A 13,207-nucleotide genomic window follows, 5' to 3' on the forward strand; every position below is an offset into this window, starting at 1 on the left:
TCGACGCCTTTAAAGCTTGTTTACAGCAGTGCTCGGGCGCTCGAATGTTAACATAAAATGGCAGCGTTGCTTACGTTTATTTCGGTTCTCTCCCAGGGCATAAATTTCGCGATGTGCATTCCCGATTGTTCGCAGGTGTGCGCACGCATCGTCCCCGGCATCGTGCAACCACCGAAGGTGGAATTTGTTCGGCGTGTGTCCGGAGATTCATTTCGCAGATAAAACAACCCACGTGGCCAAGGAGCTTGACTATCTCATCGCTTTTCACACCTTAGGACCTAGCGTGCTTTCCTCGTGGGATGCGTTCGTGTGTGAAATTAGGCTGAACAAGCGATGGGTGCTTCAACTTGCTCTAATTAAACGCTCCTTAACTCCGGTCGGAAGAGTCCGTCGTCCTGATCACCGTCGCATAACCGGCACGCATGCATGCATGCATGCAAGTACATGTGCAATCTTTTGTGTTAAATTGACTCCATCGTGTGGCGCAAATTTTTATTAAATTCATAAATGAGAGTCATAATTCATCTCTCTTTTAAACATATTTTTATTAGAGAACGAAATATATATCGGTATCAAATTTGGTATTTAATTGTGAGTAGAAGAATCTCCATTTTGTATAATTTACTGATATATATATTAAAAAATCGGTTTTTCTAAGGTATTTAAAAATTTAGCTAAGGTAACTCTACTTAAAATGGCCTATCTAGGCGTTAAGATTTTGTACAATTCAATATTGAAAACTGATAGATTTAAAATAGGAAACATTTCTCAATATTAATTGAAAATATGAGACATTTTTAATATTTAATATTTTGATGTAATAAAGCTTTGACTATCCTTGAATTATTTACAATTAGATATACAGTGTGCTTTTACTTTAAATACAGATCTGAAAATAATTTTGTTGAATGATCAAAATAATTATGTAGAATGCCTGAGTGTTTATGATAATACTGCAAAAAGTTTTAGCAACCGGCTTAAACATTCTAATTTTTTTTGTTAATTCGAACAAAATTATTTTCAAATCCGCATTCAGCTCAATTTTTAGGTACCTGAGGAAAAAGTTTCATAAGTTTCTATCGCGACATAATGACTAATTCGTATCCAGGTGACAAGCATCCTTTAAGAGTTTGTCAGCTTTAAGCCTTTAAGCACCTGACCATAAAGTCACTTGTAATTGTCCCGGCGAATCTCGGCGCTCACCCTCGCCGTCAGACATGCAAATAACTCGGGGTTAGTTAGCTAATGGGGTTGGCAGGGTCGGTGGCTCGACTCGAGCGAGTTCATTCATTAAGGGTTGATGGCTTAATTGCCAGCTCGCAGCATCACAGCCGCCCCCAAGTCGACCACCACCAAGGCATCCTATATCCGAACCTTTCCACCCTCTCTCTCTCTCTCTCTTCTTGAGCTTCTCTTCTCTCCTCTCTTGTGCCACAGCAACAGGTTGCACCAGGAGCCAGAAGCTACCGGTATGTTCCGGTAAGCCGAGGATCCAACTCGTTTGCGCCCCGAATTAAGCGAGCGAGCTGGCATTAATTAATTGTCCCAGCTTGCTTCCCGTACCGAGCCGGAAAGTCCTCCGCCCTTCCGGCTGGGGTTAATTGTCGAGCACGTCGTTAACGCGATCTTTTCTATTCCTTCGACCGAGGAAAGATCTCGCGGTCCCCTTCGCGATAACTTTTAAAGGACTGGCTGTGAATTTCAATTTGCACGCCGTGCCGCGTGATTCTTCCCATTCGCAACTCCAAGTATGTGTTTGCGGATTTATAAATATTAAGTTTCCCAGAAGCGAGACATACAAACTCATCTCAATCATAATTACGCGACTTTTATATAAAAGTTTACATATTAAGCATATAAAAGACTTTCGTAGCGTATAAAATATTAAATGCAGTCATTATTATCAAATTTGATTAATCTAATGATAATAATTAATTATTAATTGATTCTGTAGCAAATATTTAATTAAAATTTTGTTGCAGCTTCTTACATAAAACATATGTTCTCCGAAACGTTAAAAAAATAATACACAGTATATATGAGCACATTATTAAAATTTGTAAAACTGTTTGAAATGCCTTGAGGAAGAAGAATCTTTTTTAATATCTTTCAATCTCGTGATAATTAATCGTGGCTACGATCGTAGAAAGTTAATAAGCATTTAACCACATTTCAGGATACTCATTCTCAACAGTATTCATTGCACACAACGTTACCCCGACCGCTCTCCCTGCCTCTTTATTTTCGTTCGCGAGTCCGTGCCGGCATTCTTTTTTTCATTCGTTTTACACGGAGGTAACGACCATACGAATTTTCGCCATTTGTATGCGACACGGCTCAACCGTCAACGTGGGTCGACGTGAATTATCGTGAGTGTCAGGCCCTACGACCCGCCCGTACGGACGGTTTAATTTAAGGTCGTCAGTTTAATTCTTGGTAGAGAAAGCGCATTCGCAACAGTAGCTGGAACAGACGGGAGCAAGAAGACGGGAGATCCGAAAAAATAAACAGAGAGAGAGAGGGAGAGGGGAGGGGTGGGTGGATGGGGAGGGATAGAAGAAAAGACTCTTTCGATTCAAATGCGCCGCTCCTTTCTTGTCGTTCGCATTGCCATGGCACGTCCGTTCGTCATGACTTTTCGGTGTATCATTCGGGTAAGAGAGACGTGAGTCACGATTAGGTAGATCGCCAAAATTCTTAAGTACTACGTGCACGGTTTGTCTTAACGGTGAGAAAAAGGCGCGTCTTGCACTTAATGTTTAATCAGATTACGAGAAAAGACACGAGAAAAGAGAAGAAGAAAGAGAGGAAAAGTTTCTGAATTATTTTTACTTCGTATAACGAGTTATATATAGTACGAGTTACAAATTTTAATACCGAGTTATAAACTTTAATACCGCGACTGTCACAGTTATTTCGCAATTAATTATATCAGCGTTATAAATATACATTCTTACAAAAGGAGACTTCTAACTTGTTCTAAATTCAAAAAATTATGAAACTTTGGCAATACATAATAATCCTGACGTGTAATAAACAGTTCTTTTTGCTGTCTCCCTGAAGAAGTAAAATTAATCTTTGAAGATTATCTCATTTTTCGTTTTCCTTTCATTATTCGTCAATAGGAGATATAGAACAAAATTTTAGAGAGAAAATTTATTGGTCACTTAATATAACTGTTACACCACGTAACACCATATGTTATATTACATTTATAGATATTATTGAAAACGCGAAATAATAATATACATGTTATTTACTTGAAGTCAACTGGATTGTAGCTGTTAATATAACCCGCATTGCGAAATCTCGCGAAGAACTTGTGCTGTATAAGTTCACTTCTGCCATTGACCTTATCGAGCGGTGGTATAAAGGAGATATGTGCCGCGGATGAAAATGGTGGTACTTAGGACCATATCCAGAAATTGCCTTCTGGTCTACTTACACGTGCTGCGTGTACACGCGTGTATGCGTGCAAGCGTGTATAGGCGCGCATGCCTGTGTATACGCGCAAGGAGAAAAGAATCTCGGGGAGAGACGAGGATGATTTAGTAATGAAGATATTAACGGACCGAAAGCGCGCCACGGAATACCGAGATTCAACTATCTAACTGCTGACATAACTCACGTTTATGACTCCGCGGCGGCCGTTTCTTTCCGCAGCCCTCAACCGGCGACGCTATCTCTGTTCTTTCCTGCGCTCCAGTTACACGTCCGTAATTAATACCGGCGTCGCTTGGGAGAAGTCAGAAGCAAAGATCTCACGCTAAAATTGCTGATCGAAAGCGAAAAAGTTTTATTTTACGCGCAACGTTCATTTTACCCGCTCGAATCTATGGATGTTCTCTTTTTCCTCGCTTAATTATCTAGAAATTCATTCACTGTACCTACCTAACATTTGTACTGAACATTCATTGTTATGATTATTAAATCTATATTTTAGAAATATGGATTTAATAGTAAACTAATTGTTTAAACATATTCGTTTGATTCTCCTAATGCCAAAATGTGTATGTACATAATCAAATGCGATGATGCTAAAATATTTTCAACAGAGATTGACGGGTTACTTAATTACCAAATTAATGTAACCCTTTTAAATAAGGTTACGTTATCAAATATAATCAACTGTAACACGAATCTGTCTTGCACAAGTCGTGGGCGTTTCGTACACGAGATAATTCGCAGTGATCTCTCGCGGCAGGAAGTTTACGGATATCGCGTCTTGCGCGTAGATCTTAATGCGAAGGGCCGCCCTCTCAGCCGCGTTAACAGCGAGATGGTCTAAGGGTCGGTGACGGCACCGGGGAACAAGAGAAGGAAGAGAGGCAAAAAGAGTGGAGCAAAGAATAGGTTTCAGTAGGGTATATTAGCGGAGTTATGCCCCTGAAGGCATGGCTGGCTACGCTGTATATCTTGGTTATTTTTTATTACCGCCTCTGGCAACACGTACAAGTACGTGGAAAGGGCGATTTTTCCATCTATTGAGCCCTTTCCTCGCACCGTACGAAGAATGGAACTACGTGATATTTTCCGTCATTATTTTACACTTATGCTTTGCAAGTCGTTCGTTGACTTTAAATTATTGCTTTTAATCATAGGCTTTTAATTAGTTAGAAGGTTATCAATAATTTGGTGTATCTGCAGTAAATATATTTAAAAGCGAACAAGCACCGCTGATCGAATTCTCATAACAGTGTTTTTATCGTACGTATTTTGATAATAAATGACGACAAAAAATGAATAGTTAATATCACATAATATAGTCAGTAATTTATTCGTTATATAATACGACAGTGATATATTTGAGTAAAAAAGTCTGCAAAATACTGGGAATATTGGAACTGATTTTTGTAGTAAGGCTAAAGCAAGGTGACGTCGCGCAACATTAACTACCTCAAAATCAATTTTTTTCCAAACGGAGATTCGTCAATGCCATTGACCCAATGGGATTCCATATGTCGGTTTCGAATCGTGTTTTTTACGCGGCACGTTTCAGGATGGTAGAGAGTATCTCAGGGGTGAGGGTTGTTTTTTATATTTATTGCACCGAGGTGGAGTGGTAACCGGGAGGGTAGCGTTAATGCGCGCCCTTTTTTTACGTTAATAACCATGCGTGATAGGCGAGCGTAGTGAGAAAAGTCGGACTGAGGGGTAGGCGATGATCTCATGTGGGGTAGAAGCGGCATACTTTGAACGGACTGCTTTACACGCGGTGTTTTATCGAAATTTTGTACGTGCGTTTCCCTGCTGAAATATATTTTTATTCACAGATAGAATAATACGAGAGGAAAATATAATAGAAAATATATACTTTAATTAATTATTATCAGTATTACAAAATATAGATAAAAATGTCTATAGTTAATCTAAAACAAATTGTTAATAATATTATTTATTACGTGATATATAATAAAGACGAGGCATTAATTATGATATAAAATTGAACATTAAAATTTTTTAAAAACATGTCAAAGTTTCTTATTTTTACTAAATCTATTATTTTTTATCCTATTCGTGTTCTCCGTAGAAATAAACTTATGACTTTGTTATAAATAATGACGAAGTGGAACTAAGTGTTATACCACGAAGGTTGAGTCGATGACAGGTCATCTCGAAAACGGGGGAAACTGAATGACGGTGGAAACTTTTCGCGTTATTTCTTTATTTCTTTCTCTAGCGAGCGATCGTCATTTCAGTGAATGACATGTTACGTACGCGGATCAATCATTGGAAAACTAAAACTTTTATCGGCGTCTCCCACTAACTCTGCTCGCTTTTTCTGCAATTCATATAATGGTAAATGCAAGGGAGATAATAAAGGTTAATATTTAAGAAGCGCTTTGCGATAGTCTGTGAGTATCGATGATTCGTGATATTTATCAGCGAATAAAAATATATAGATATCGATAAATTTTTCTCTGAATTCGTGTAACTTTGATAATAATAATTATTATTGTGAAAAAATTCGGTTGCTACAGATACGTATAAAAAGGATTGTAAATGTCAATCTTCCATGTATTCAATATTTAAAGTGTAGAGAATTCTTCGAAAACACTTTTCAAAATTTAAAAGATACGAGTAAATAGTCTTATTAATCCTTTTCTCCCGTAATTGTAGACAAAAGGAAAGACGTGTAGATCACTACTCGCGTGCGTATTTGAAGAGTTGTTATTACCGATACACCACGTGGAGGATCGAGGGTTGAGTTTCCTCCCCTGTGGTTTTACATACGCGCTCCGATTATATGCCCCTTTATTCTTTGCATCGCGAGGGCATGTCATTTGCGGGTGTAGGGTGGATGCAAGTAGGAGGCGACAAAAAAATAGCTTTATGTCACGAGAGATCATTACGGACTTTTTTCAAGAGGGTTCGAAAAGTGGCAGGGTCAGGGATGACCCCTGACCTTGCGCACAGTTCGCAGTAGTCGTTTGCCGTGACGATCATGTGCAACGAGTCTCATATACCGAATATACGAATAAAAGAATTGCACGCCTTTATATCCTCATCTTTCTAATAAACTGGAGAAACCCTTGCGTAAAAAAAGTAGAGAGGGCGTAGTCGAGAAAATTATTCCCTCGAACACAATAGACGAGAATATTCATTATGGATATAGTAAATTATAGACAAGGTGTCTATGAATTGTTAAAACATAAAGAAGGTATCGTTCGTATATATCAATAAAGATATCGATAATTTTAGAGCTATAAATAGAATAAAATGTTTAAAGAATTAAGATACAAGATGCTAATGAAATTTAATTCTTTAATCCTACATTTTGCTCACGTGACTTCTTTACTCTAATTATTCGTGTGGAATGTTCCTGACACTTTATTATTTCAATTTTATAGTTCCCTTTATGCGCGACTTACAATTAAAAAAATTTAAACATTTGTCGAAGAGTAAAAAATAATTAACGAACGATATTACGTAAGAAAATCGCCTTTAGAACAGTGAATGATAAAAGAAAATTTCTACAATTTCGTAACCATTCCGTATAAGACAAACTACATCGTCTGGCACAGGGAATAACGCAATGAAATATAAGCAAAAAGTCTTGAGATTCGCTTCTCGACGCTTTCCTGCCTAAATTTCTTTTCTCCTCGTTGCGAGTGTGTTAACAATATTTTCCGTTCGAAACGTTTATTCGGGACGATTTAATCCCAGGGCGGGCGACGAACCCGAGGCCGGCGTGCCTCGTCGTGACATTTCGCTACACGTCGCAGCCGAGACAACGAGTCGCAACAGTCACGGAAGAGCATCCGTAGGACGAGGCGGGCGAGGCGACGAGGAAGAGGCGGAGAGTCATTTCGATCGGGATGTCGTTTTCACGCTCGGCACCGTGTCTTCTCGAACATGGCACATTGTTTAGTCGATACGTCACTCTCGCGGATCGTAGGGTACCAACGCGATGAGAGATCCGCGGATCTTCCTCCGGAAGATAAAGATAACTGCATCTCGTTCACGTATCTCTATATATGAGCCGCGCGAGCATTTCGCCTCCTCGCCCTCCTCGGCCTCGATTCGCCCGGATTGCCCTGGCGCGGACTTCAAAGCGAGGACGTCTCATTATCGGACTTTCCTTCTCCTTGACATTATCCCCCGCGCGACGGCCGCCCACTTTTCACCCCGTTCTTCCAGTTTGTCGAAGAACTTACTTCAGCGCGATGGTATACCGTGACTGGGCGATAATGACGATGCCGGGTGTAATTGGATGCCCGTCAAGCGCCGAAACTATTTGAAATATCGTGCGAAATGCGAGTTCGCGGATAGTCGTCCCGGGTACAGCACGGTCGTAGAATGTCATTGAATTTTTGGATGGAGAACGATATACAGGAAATACAAGTATAGTAAATCTATTATTTTTGAAATTTTCTAAAGTGTAATCATAAAATATAAGAAAATTTTAAGAGACAGAAATCATGGCAGGTACGAAAATGTAAATTTTATTATTTCAAATGTAAGAAAAGACAATATGTATTTAGCAAAAAGTATTCTATTATTCAAGATTATCTAAATATTTCTGAATTATTTTTAACGTGTTGGAATATCCATAATAAAATATTAATAAAATGAAAGATAAATGTATCTCGCGATAAATCTTACGCTGTAACGATCGAAATGGTACGAAACTAACCGAATATTTGCACGACAAATGTATAAAATTATATAGGCGTAACGTTGGTATATCTGGAGAAATCGATGCGGTTCATAAGCAGGGATATAAATCATTGAGCAACCGAACGATACAGTTCTGTATCCACAAAGGCAGTACATTTATAACTATCGATTTTTTAGGTTACGTTCATCCATATAGTCAAGTGATGCTTTGCTATGACCATTTATCCATCGCTACGATCGTTTAAACGTGCTTTGTAACAATGAAATCTAGTATGCTAAATATGTTTCGCTTTATTTCGTGCAAATACTTCTGCTAGGAAGAGAACTCAGTGAGTTACATACAAATTAGATTAATTCTGAGAGTTCTATACAAGTTCCAATGTTTGGTTTAAAAATGATTTGTTTTCTATTCTTTTACTATTCGTGATTTCTAGATGTGCAAAATAATTATTTAATAATAATGTTACTAAATTTAAAAAGACGATGTACTCAGAAAAAACAATAGCAATTACAACTATAAAAGTGAACACTTGCACTATCTGGAATTCTACTTGAAACTGGACGAATCAGAATCTTCTGGTTCGACATTTTTTTCAGTGCATATAATCATTTTATAGTTGCGACAATAATATAATATAATTTATTCAATAGTACACATTAATTCTACATATAAAACTTGATCAGTTGTTATCACCTTTATAATTTTGTTACTACCAAATGTCTTTTTTTCGGAGGATGAACATGTCTAGTCAGCCACGGAAGTTTTGCTGCTTTCACGACTCATGCTAGGAACAATAATACATCTTGCATGGATGCAAATTAGCAATGAACGCGTTCATTCGCATCGAAGGGTGGGTCGCGTTCAAGCGAAGAACTCGAGGGGTAGCACATGCACCGATTAAGACTCGGGAGGAAACTTAAAACAAGCATCAGCTCGCGGTTTCGAATTACCGTGACAAAAAAATGATTTGATTCAAGGGCTAATTTCGCAGGCGACAAAAAGTCGCGCGCGTGTATAGAGTGGTTGAGGCAAGACGGAAGAGAAAAAACAAGAACGCTCGTGTGCGGTTCGAAGGGGCTTTGGAAAAGTAATCAGGATGCTGAGACCACTGTTCGGCGGAGGGTTTAGCAGGAAGAGGAGGAGGGGAGGGGGGACCGTGAAAACGAATTACAGCGATTTAAAGTTTCACCTCATCCACCTTCTCTACCAATCAAGCACCCTCATGCTGTCTTTTCTCTCGTGGGATATGACCATTCTTCGTACTCATTCCACTTGCAGCCCTCCGCAGGTTGTTTCGAAGATGACAAGAGAAAAGGAAATAGTGTCACGCGGGGAGACAAATTTACGTCGTCGTGGGTGGAAAAATTTCTTTCAACCCCCGCGGTGCGCCGAACGGTGCCGAATGCCGTTCATCGTAACGCGAAATTTATCAAAGCACATTGTAAGTTCTCTCTCTGTTAGAGACTCACAGTACGTTTTGTACGTTTGTAAATTATTATTACGTAATCACTGATTACTCCAATGAAACGCTGACGTCCGATAGACCCACGTAGGCAACACGTTAGTTAAAATTGCGGTAAAATTAAGACGTGTATTCGATATAATTATTCAGTTATTATTTAATCATTTTGATTTTCGAAAGTAAATTTAATTTGTCAGAATTTATTTACCGAACAAGTACACAGTTGGAAAATTTGTGCTGAATTTAATTTAATACAAAATTAATGTTAGAAAGTAATACAAATATTATATAAAAAAATAATATTAATATAACATTGATACAGTTTGTAAGCAAATAGTGGAAGCATATCTTTTCAAGAAAAATTAACATTTATAATATGTTAAATTAATATATATTTTATTCATTTATTTTAGAATTTAAGATATGTTATATTTACATTTTAAAATACATTATTTTTATATCATTCATTCCCTTATTGTAAGTTATTTTAACACTTTAACACAAGTAAAATCATATTAAATTTATACGTGAACATGTTAAAAATTTAACATAAAACTTTTATCAAGGACCAGTTTCAACATAAATGTAAAATGTTTTCACTGTGTACAATTTATTGCACTATTTGTAAAGTCACTGCCGTAAACCATTTATTTTGTGCAAGATAGGTAGTTTGCGGGATTGATATATTTTTACGATATGTTTATACGAAAAATGTTTCGAGTATAAATTACATTTGTCAACCTCAGTCACACATTTTGCACCGTCTAAACGCGTTACATCGTGGCTCTATCGGGCGGTTCGGATACATTAATAACTTGGAATAACATTTATCGTACTGACCTGTTGATGGCCAGAACGCGACTGAGGTTGGGAGAGAGCCTGGCCTGCATGGTCTACTTGCACCGCTGAAACTGTCACAAGCATTTGGTATTTTATTTCATTACGCTAGGCTTTCATCGTTATTTTTTTTTTACGGAAATAGGAGACACGCGGATGGGACGAGATGGAAGGGAACCGGAAGCGGGTGGACATCTCAGAAACACGCATTGCCAAGGAACTCTACCTGGATTTGGAAGCAGGTCGAAAGGCTTCGCGAAATGTCGTCTTGTTGCGACCAATGTTGCGCATTTTCTACTAATTTCTTTTTTTTTTCTTCTATTTATTCCGAAGAAACGACATTACAGGCCAAACTCTCTCTCCGCCTCGACGCCTCCAACATCTATGTGTAGAATTCTTTCACAACCTCGTTCTGATTGCCGTCATAGGCAGCGGCCTCTACTTGACCACTATTAATTGTTACAATCGGTAGCAACGCTGACACGCGACTCATATCTCTACATCTGAAAACCTTGCATACGAAAGCGATTGATGCAAGCAAGGCTGCGAAAAAAATGTGATATTAATATTTCCAAGTCATATTACAACTGTAAATGAAATTGACCGAAAACGATATTTCCGAAAAAGCAAGTTGGAGTCTGAAACTTGAATTCTGTTGATTTACTCGTGAGAGTGCAATATTTTTCTGTATTTATTTTAATGATTTACGAAGACATATCGCTGCATCGATAATAAAGTGACACATCTCAAAATTAGCAACTTTTCAGTGGAGCATTTTATTTTTGGAATATCGTTTTAATTAGACCAGTGAATATGTGCATACCATCGCTTTCCTTCCTTGATATATTTTCAATTAATAGAGTTATGTAAATAGAGACAAACGTATTGTTTTTTCACAAAAATATATCTTTTGGATCGATTTTTTTATTATTTAAAAAATATTAATTTTATCAACATTTACTCTTGAGTGACATTTTTCTATCAATGCGCCGATTATTGGCTTGTCATCGTCGCAGCGTTGCTACATTTAAATAAACAAATGCGAATGTTGAATGTCGAGTGACATTTTCAACATTCTTCGTACATTAATATTATATTAAGTATATAAAAAAATGTTGCAAGCAATAATAAGGTAAATATATGCTTCCAATGTCGCAACGCTTGTAAATAACGATGTCATAGGCTGACAAAGAAATCTTAGGTTCGTTTCAAATAACTAAAATCTTAGATTGGTTAGATTTGTTAGAATGTTCAACTCGTATGACTGCCTCCAATCGCTAGCAGTCGGTTCTCCTCCTCATGCAGACATTTTTACCCTTCGACCTTCGACTCCGAAGCGAGAAACTCGTTGCCTCGTCGGAATGGCAACACTGTAGTTAAATATCTGCATGCAACAGCCTAACGTATAATTAAGACGTATCACGAAGAGCGTATAAAGTCCGTTCGACGCGTGATATTAAATCAATCCTTTTTTCGCTGAATGGATAGCGCGCCGCTTCTGTTTTAGATCGAACATTTTATTTATTCGATTTATTACATTATGAAATACGTTGAAATAGACATGCTAGTTTCATATATACTATTTGTATAATTAAATTTAGAGATAAAGATGGAATAATTTTATTATTTCTAATCTTTTTTTCAGTATAACACTTAAACTTTAACTTAATAATTTTGGGTAATAATCCGATTTGGATTTTCAGATTTTATTTTTTCCTTTAAACAGAACAATTCGGTCTTTAAAGGATCAAACCAATCGAAGGATTAAATCAATTTCTTAATTTAAACAACATAACTATTTTATCTTCTAGGTGCTAATATAATATTTTAATTCAAAATACATGGGTAAAAAAATACCAAAAATCATATTTAAACCCATTTCTATAGTCGAACCGCTTAGTTTCAAAGTAAACAACGTTCACGTATGTTTTCTTATAAGAAAAGCGGTGCGCGAGGAAGAAAGGAAAGAACGTTGGAACGAATCTTTGCAGGAGCACAGCGCGGTGGGATGATCTAGCGATGGAATTTGGTTAAACAGTCGTCGACGACTTGGTCGGGCTTGGGTGCTTAATAAAAATCGAAGTCGTTCGTTGCGGTCCCCTGGTCCCCCCTTTCCTCTCACACGTTCTGCGGTCAAGAGGCGAAGCCAACTTGGAGCACATTGTTCTCTTTCTCTCTCTTTCTCTCTCCTCCCCCTCCCATCCCCTCTCTTTCCTCTCTCTCTCTCTCTTCCTCTCTCCGCTTCGTATTCGTCTACACTCTCGCACACACGCTGTAAAATACGTGTCTCTGGGATTTTGCACGTGTGTCCACCTACACAAGCGTGCTCGCGCTCTCGTCTGTCCTCGTACACGTACACTGACGTGCGCGTGTACGTGTAGGAGAGCGCGCGAGTTGGCCACGAGTACGGTAGCGATACGTTTCTCCGACAAATAAATAAAACGAAACCGTAAGCGAGGGAATAAAATGTGATTTACAACGGTGGAAAGACAATGGCCGAGGCTCCGCACGATAATGTATGCGGATGGCGCGGACTGGTACCCGGGGATACTGACTTCTGATTGGTCGTGCCCCGACGCCACCGCTACAACGGAAAGCGATAAATAACTGCGAGCAGATAAAACCTTTCTTTCTGCCTTCGGGCTTAGCCTGGGCACTCTCGGCATCGGGCTTAGCACTTGCTCGGAGCGCTTCTGTCCCTCTTCCTCTTCCTCCTTCCCGATTCCTTACTGCACAAACCCGTCTCTCCAGAACAACACTCTTCTGTCTCTTTCCTCTTTCCTCTT

The 13,207-nt window shown here is 38.4% G+C and overlaps 1 protein-coding gene and 1 long non-coding RNA gene across 7 annotated transcripts in view; one reads left to right on the forward strand and one right to left on the reverse strand.

Annotated features, from left to right (window-relative positions):
• The window catches only part of LOC105152877 (uncharacterized), a 157,976-nt gene that overhangs the window by 69,436 nt on the left and 75,333 nt on the right, over positions 1-13,207 (forward strand). The window lies entirely within an intron of this gene.
• zfh2 (Zn finger homeodomain 2) overlaps positions 1-13,207 on the reverse strand; it is a 172,995-nt gene that overhangs the window by 24,540 nt on the left and 135,248 nt on the right. For 2 of the 4 annotated variants that reach the window (XM_011067405.2, XM_011067406.2), the window contains exon 6: positions 10,425-10,495. The exons of the other annotated variants lie outside the window; for them this stretch is intronic. In XM_011067405.2, coding sequence (XP_011065707.1) covers positions 10,425-10,495 — 71 coding nt within the window. The remainder of the gene's footprint in view (positions 1-10,424; positions 10,496-13,207) is intronic. 4 annotated transcript variants of the gene reach the window in all.

The sequence above is a fragment of the Acromyrmex echinatior genome, chromosome 10 (assembly GCF_024713525.1).
Source record: "Acromyrmex echinatior isolate Ae372 chromosome 10, ASM2471352v2, whole genome shotgun sequence".
In the NCBI taxonomy this organism is placed as follows: domain Eukaryota; kingdom Metazoa; phylum Arthropoda; class Insecta; order Hymenoptera; family Formicidae; genus Acromyrmex; species Acromyrmex echinatior.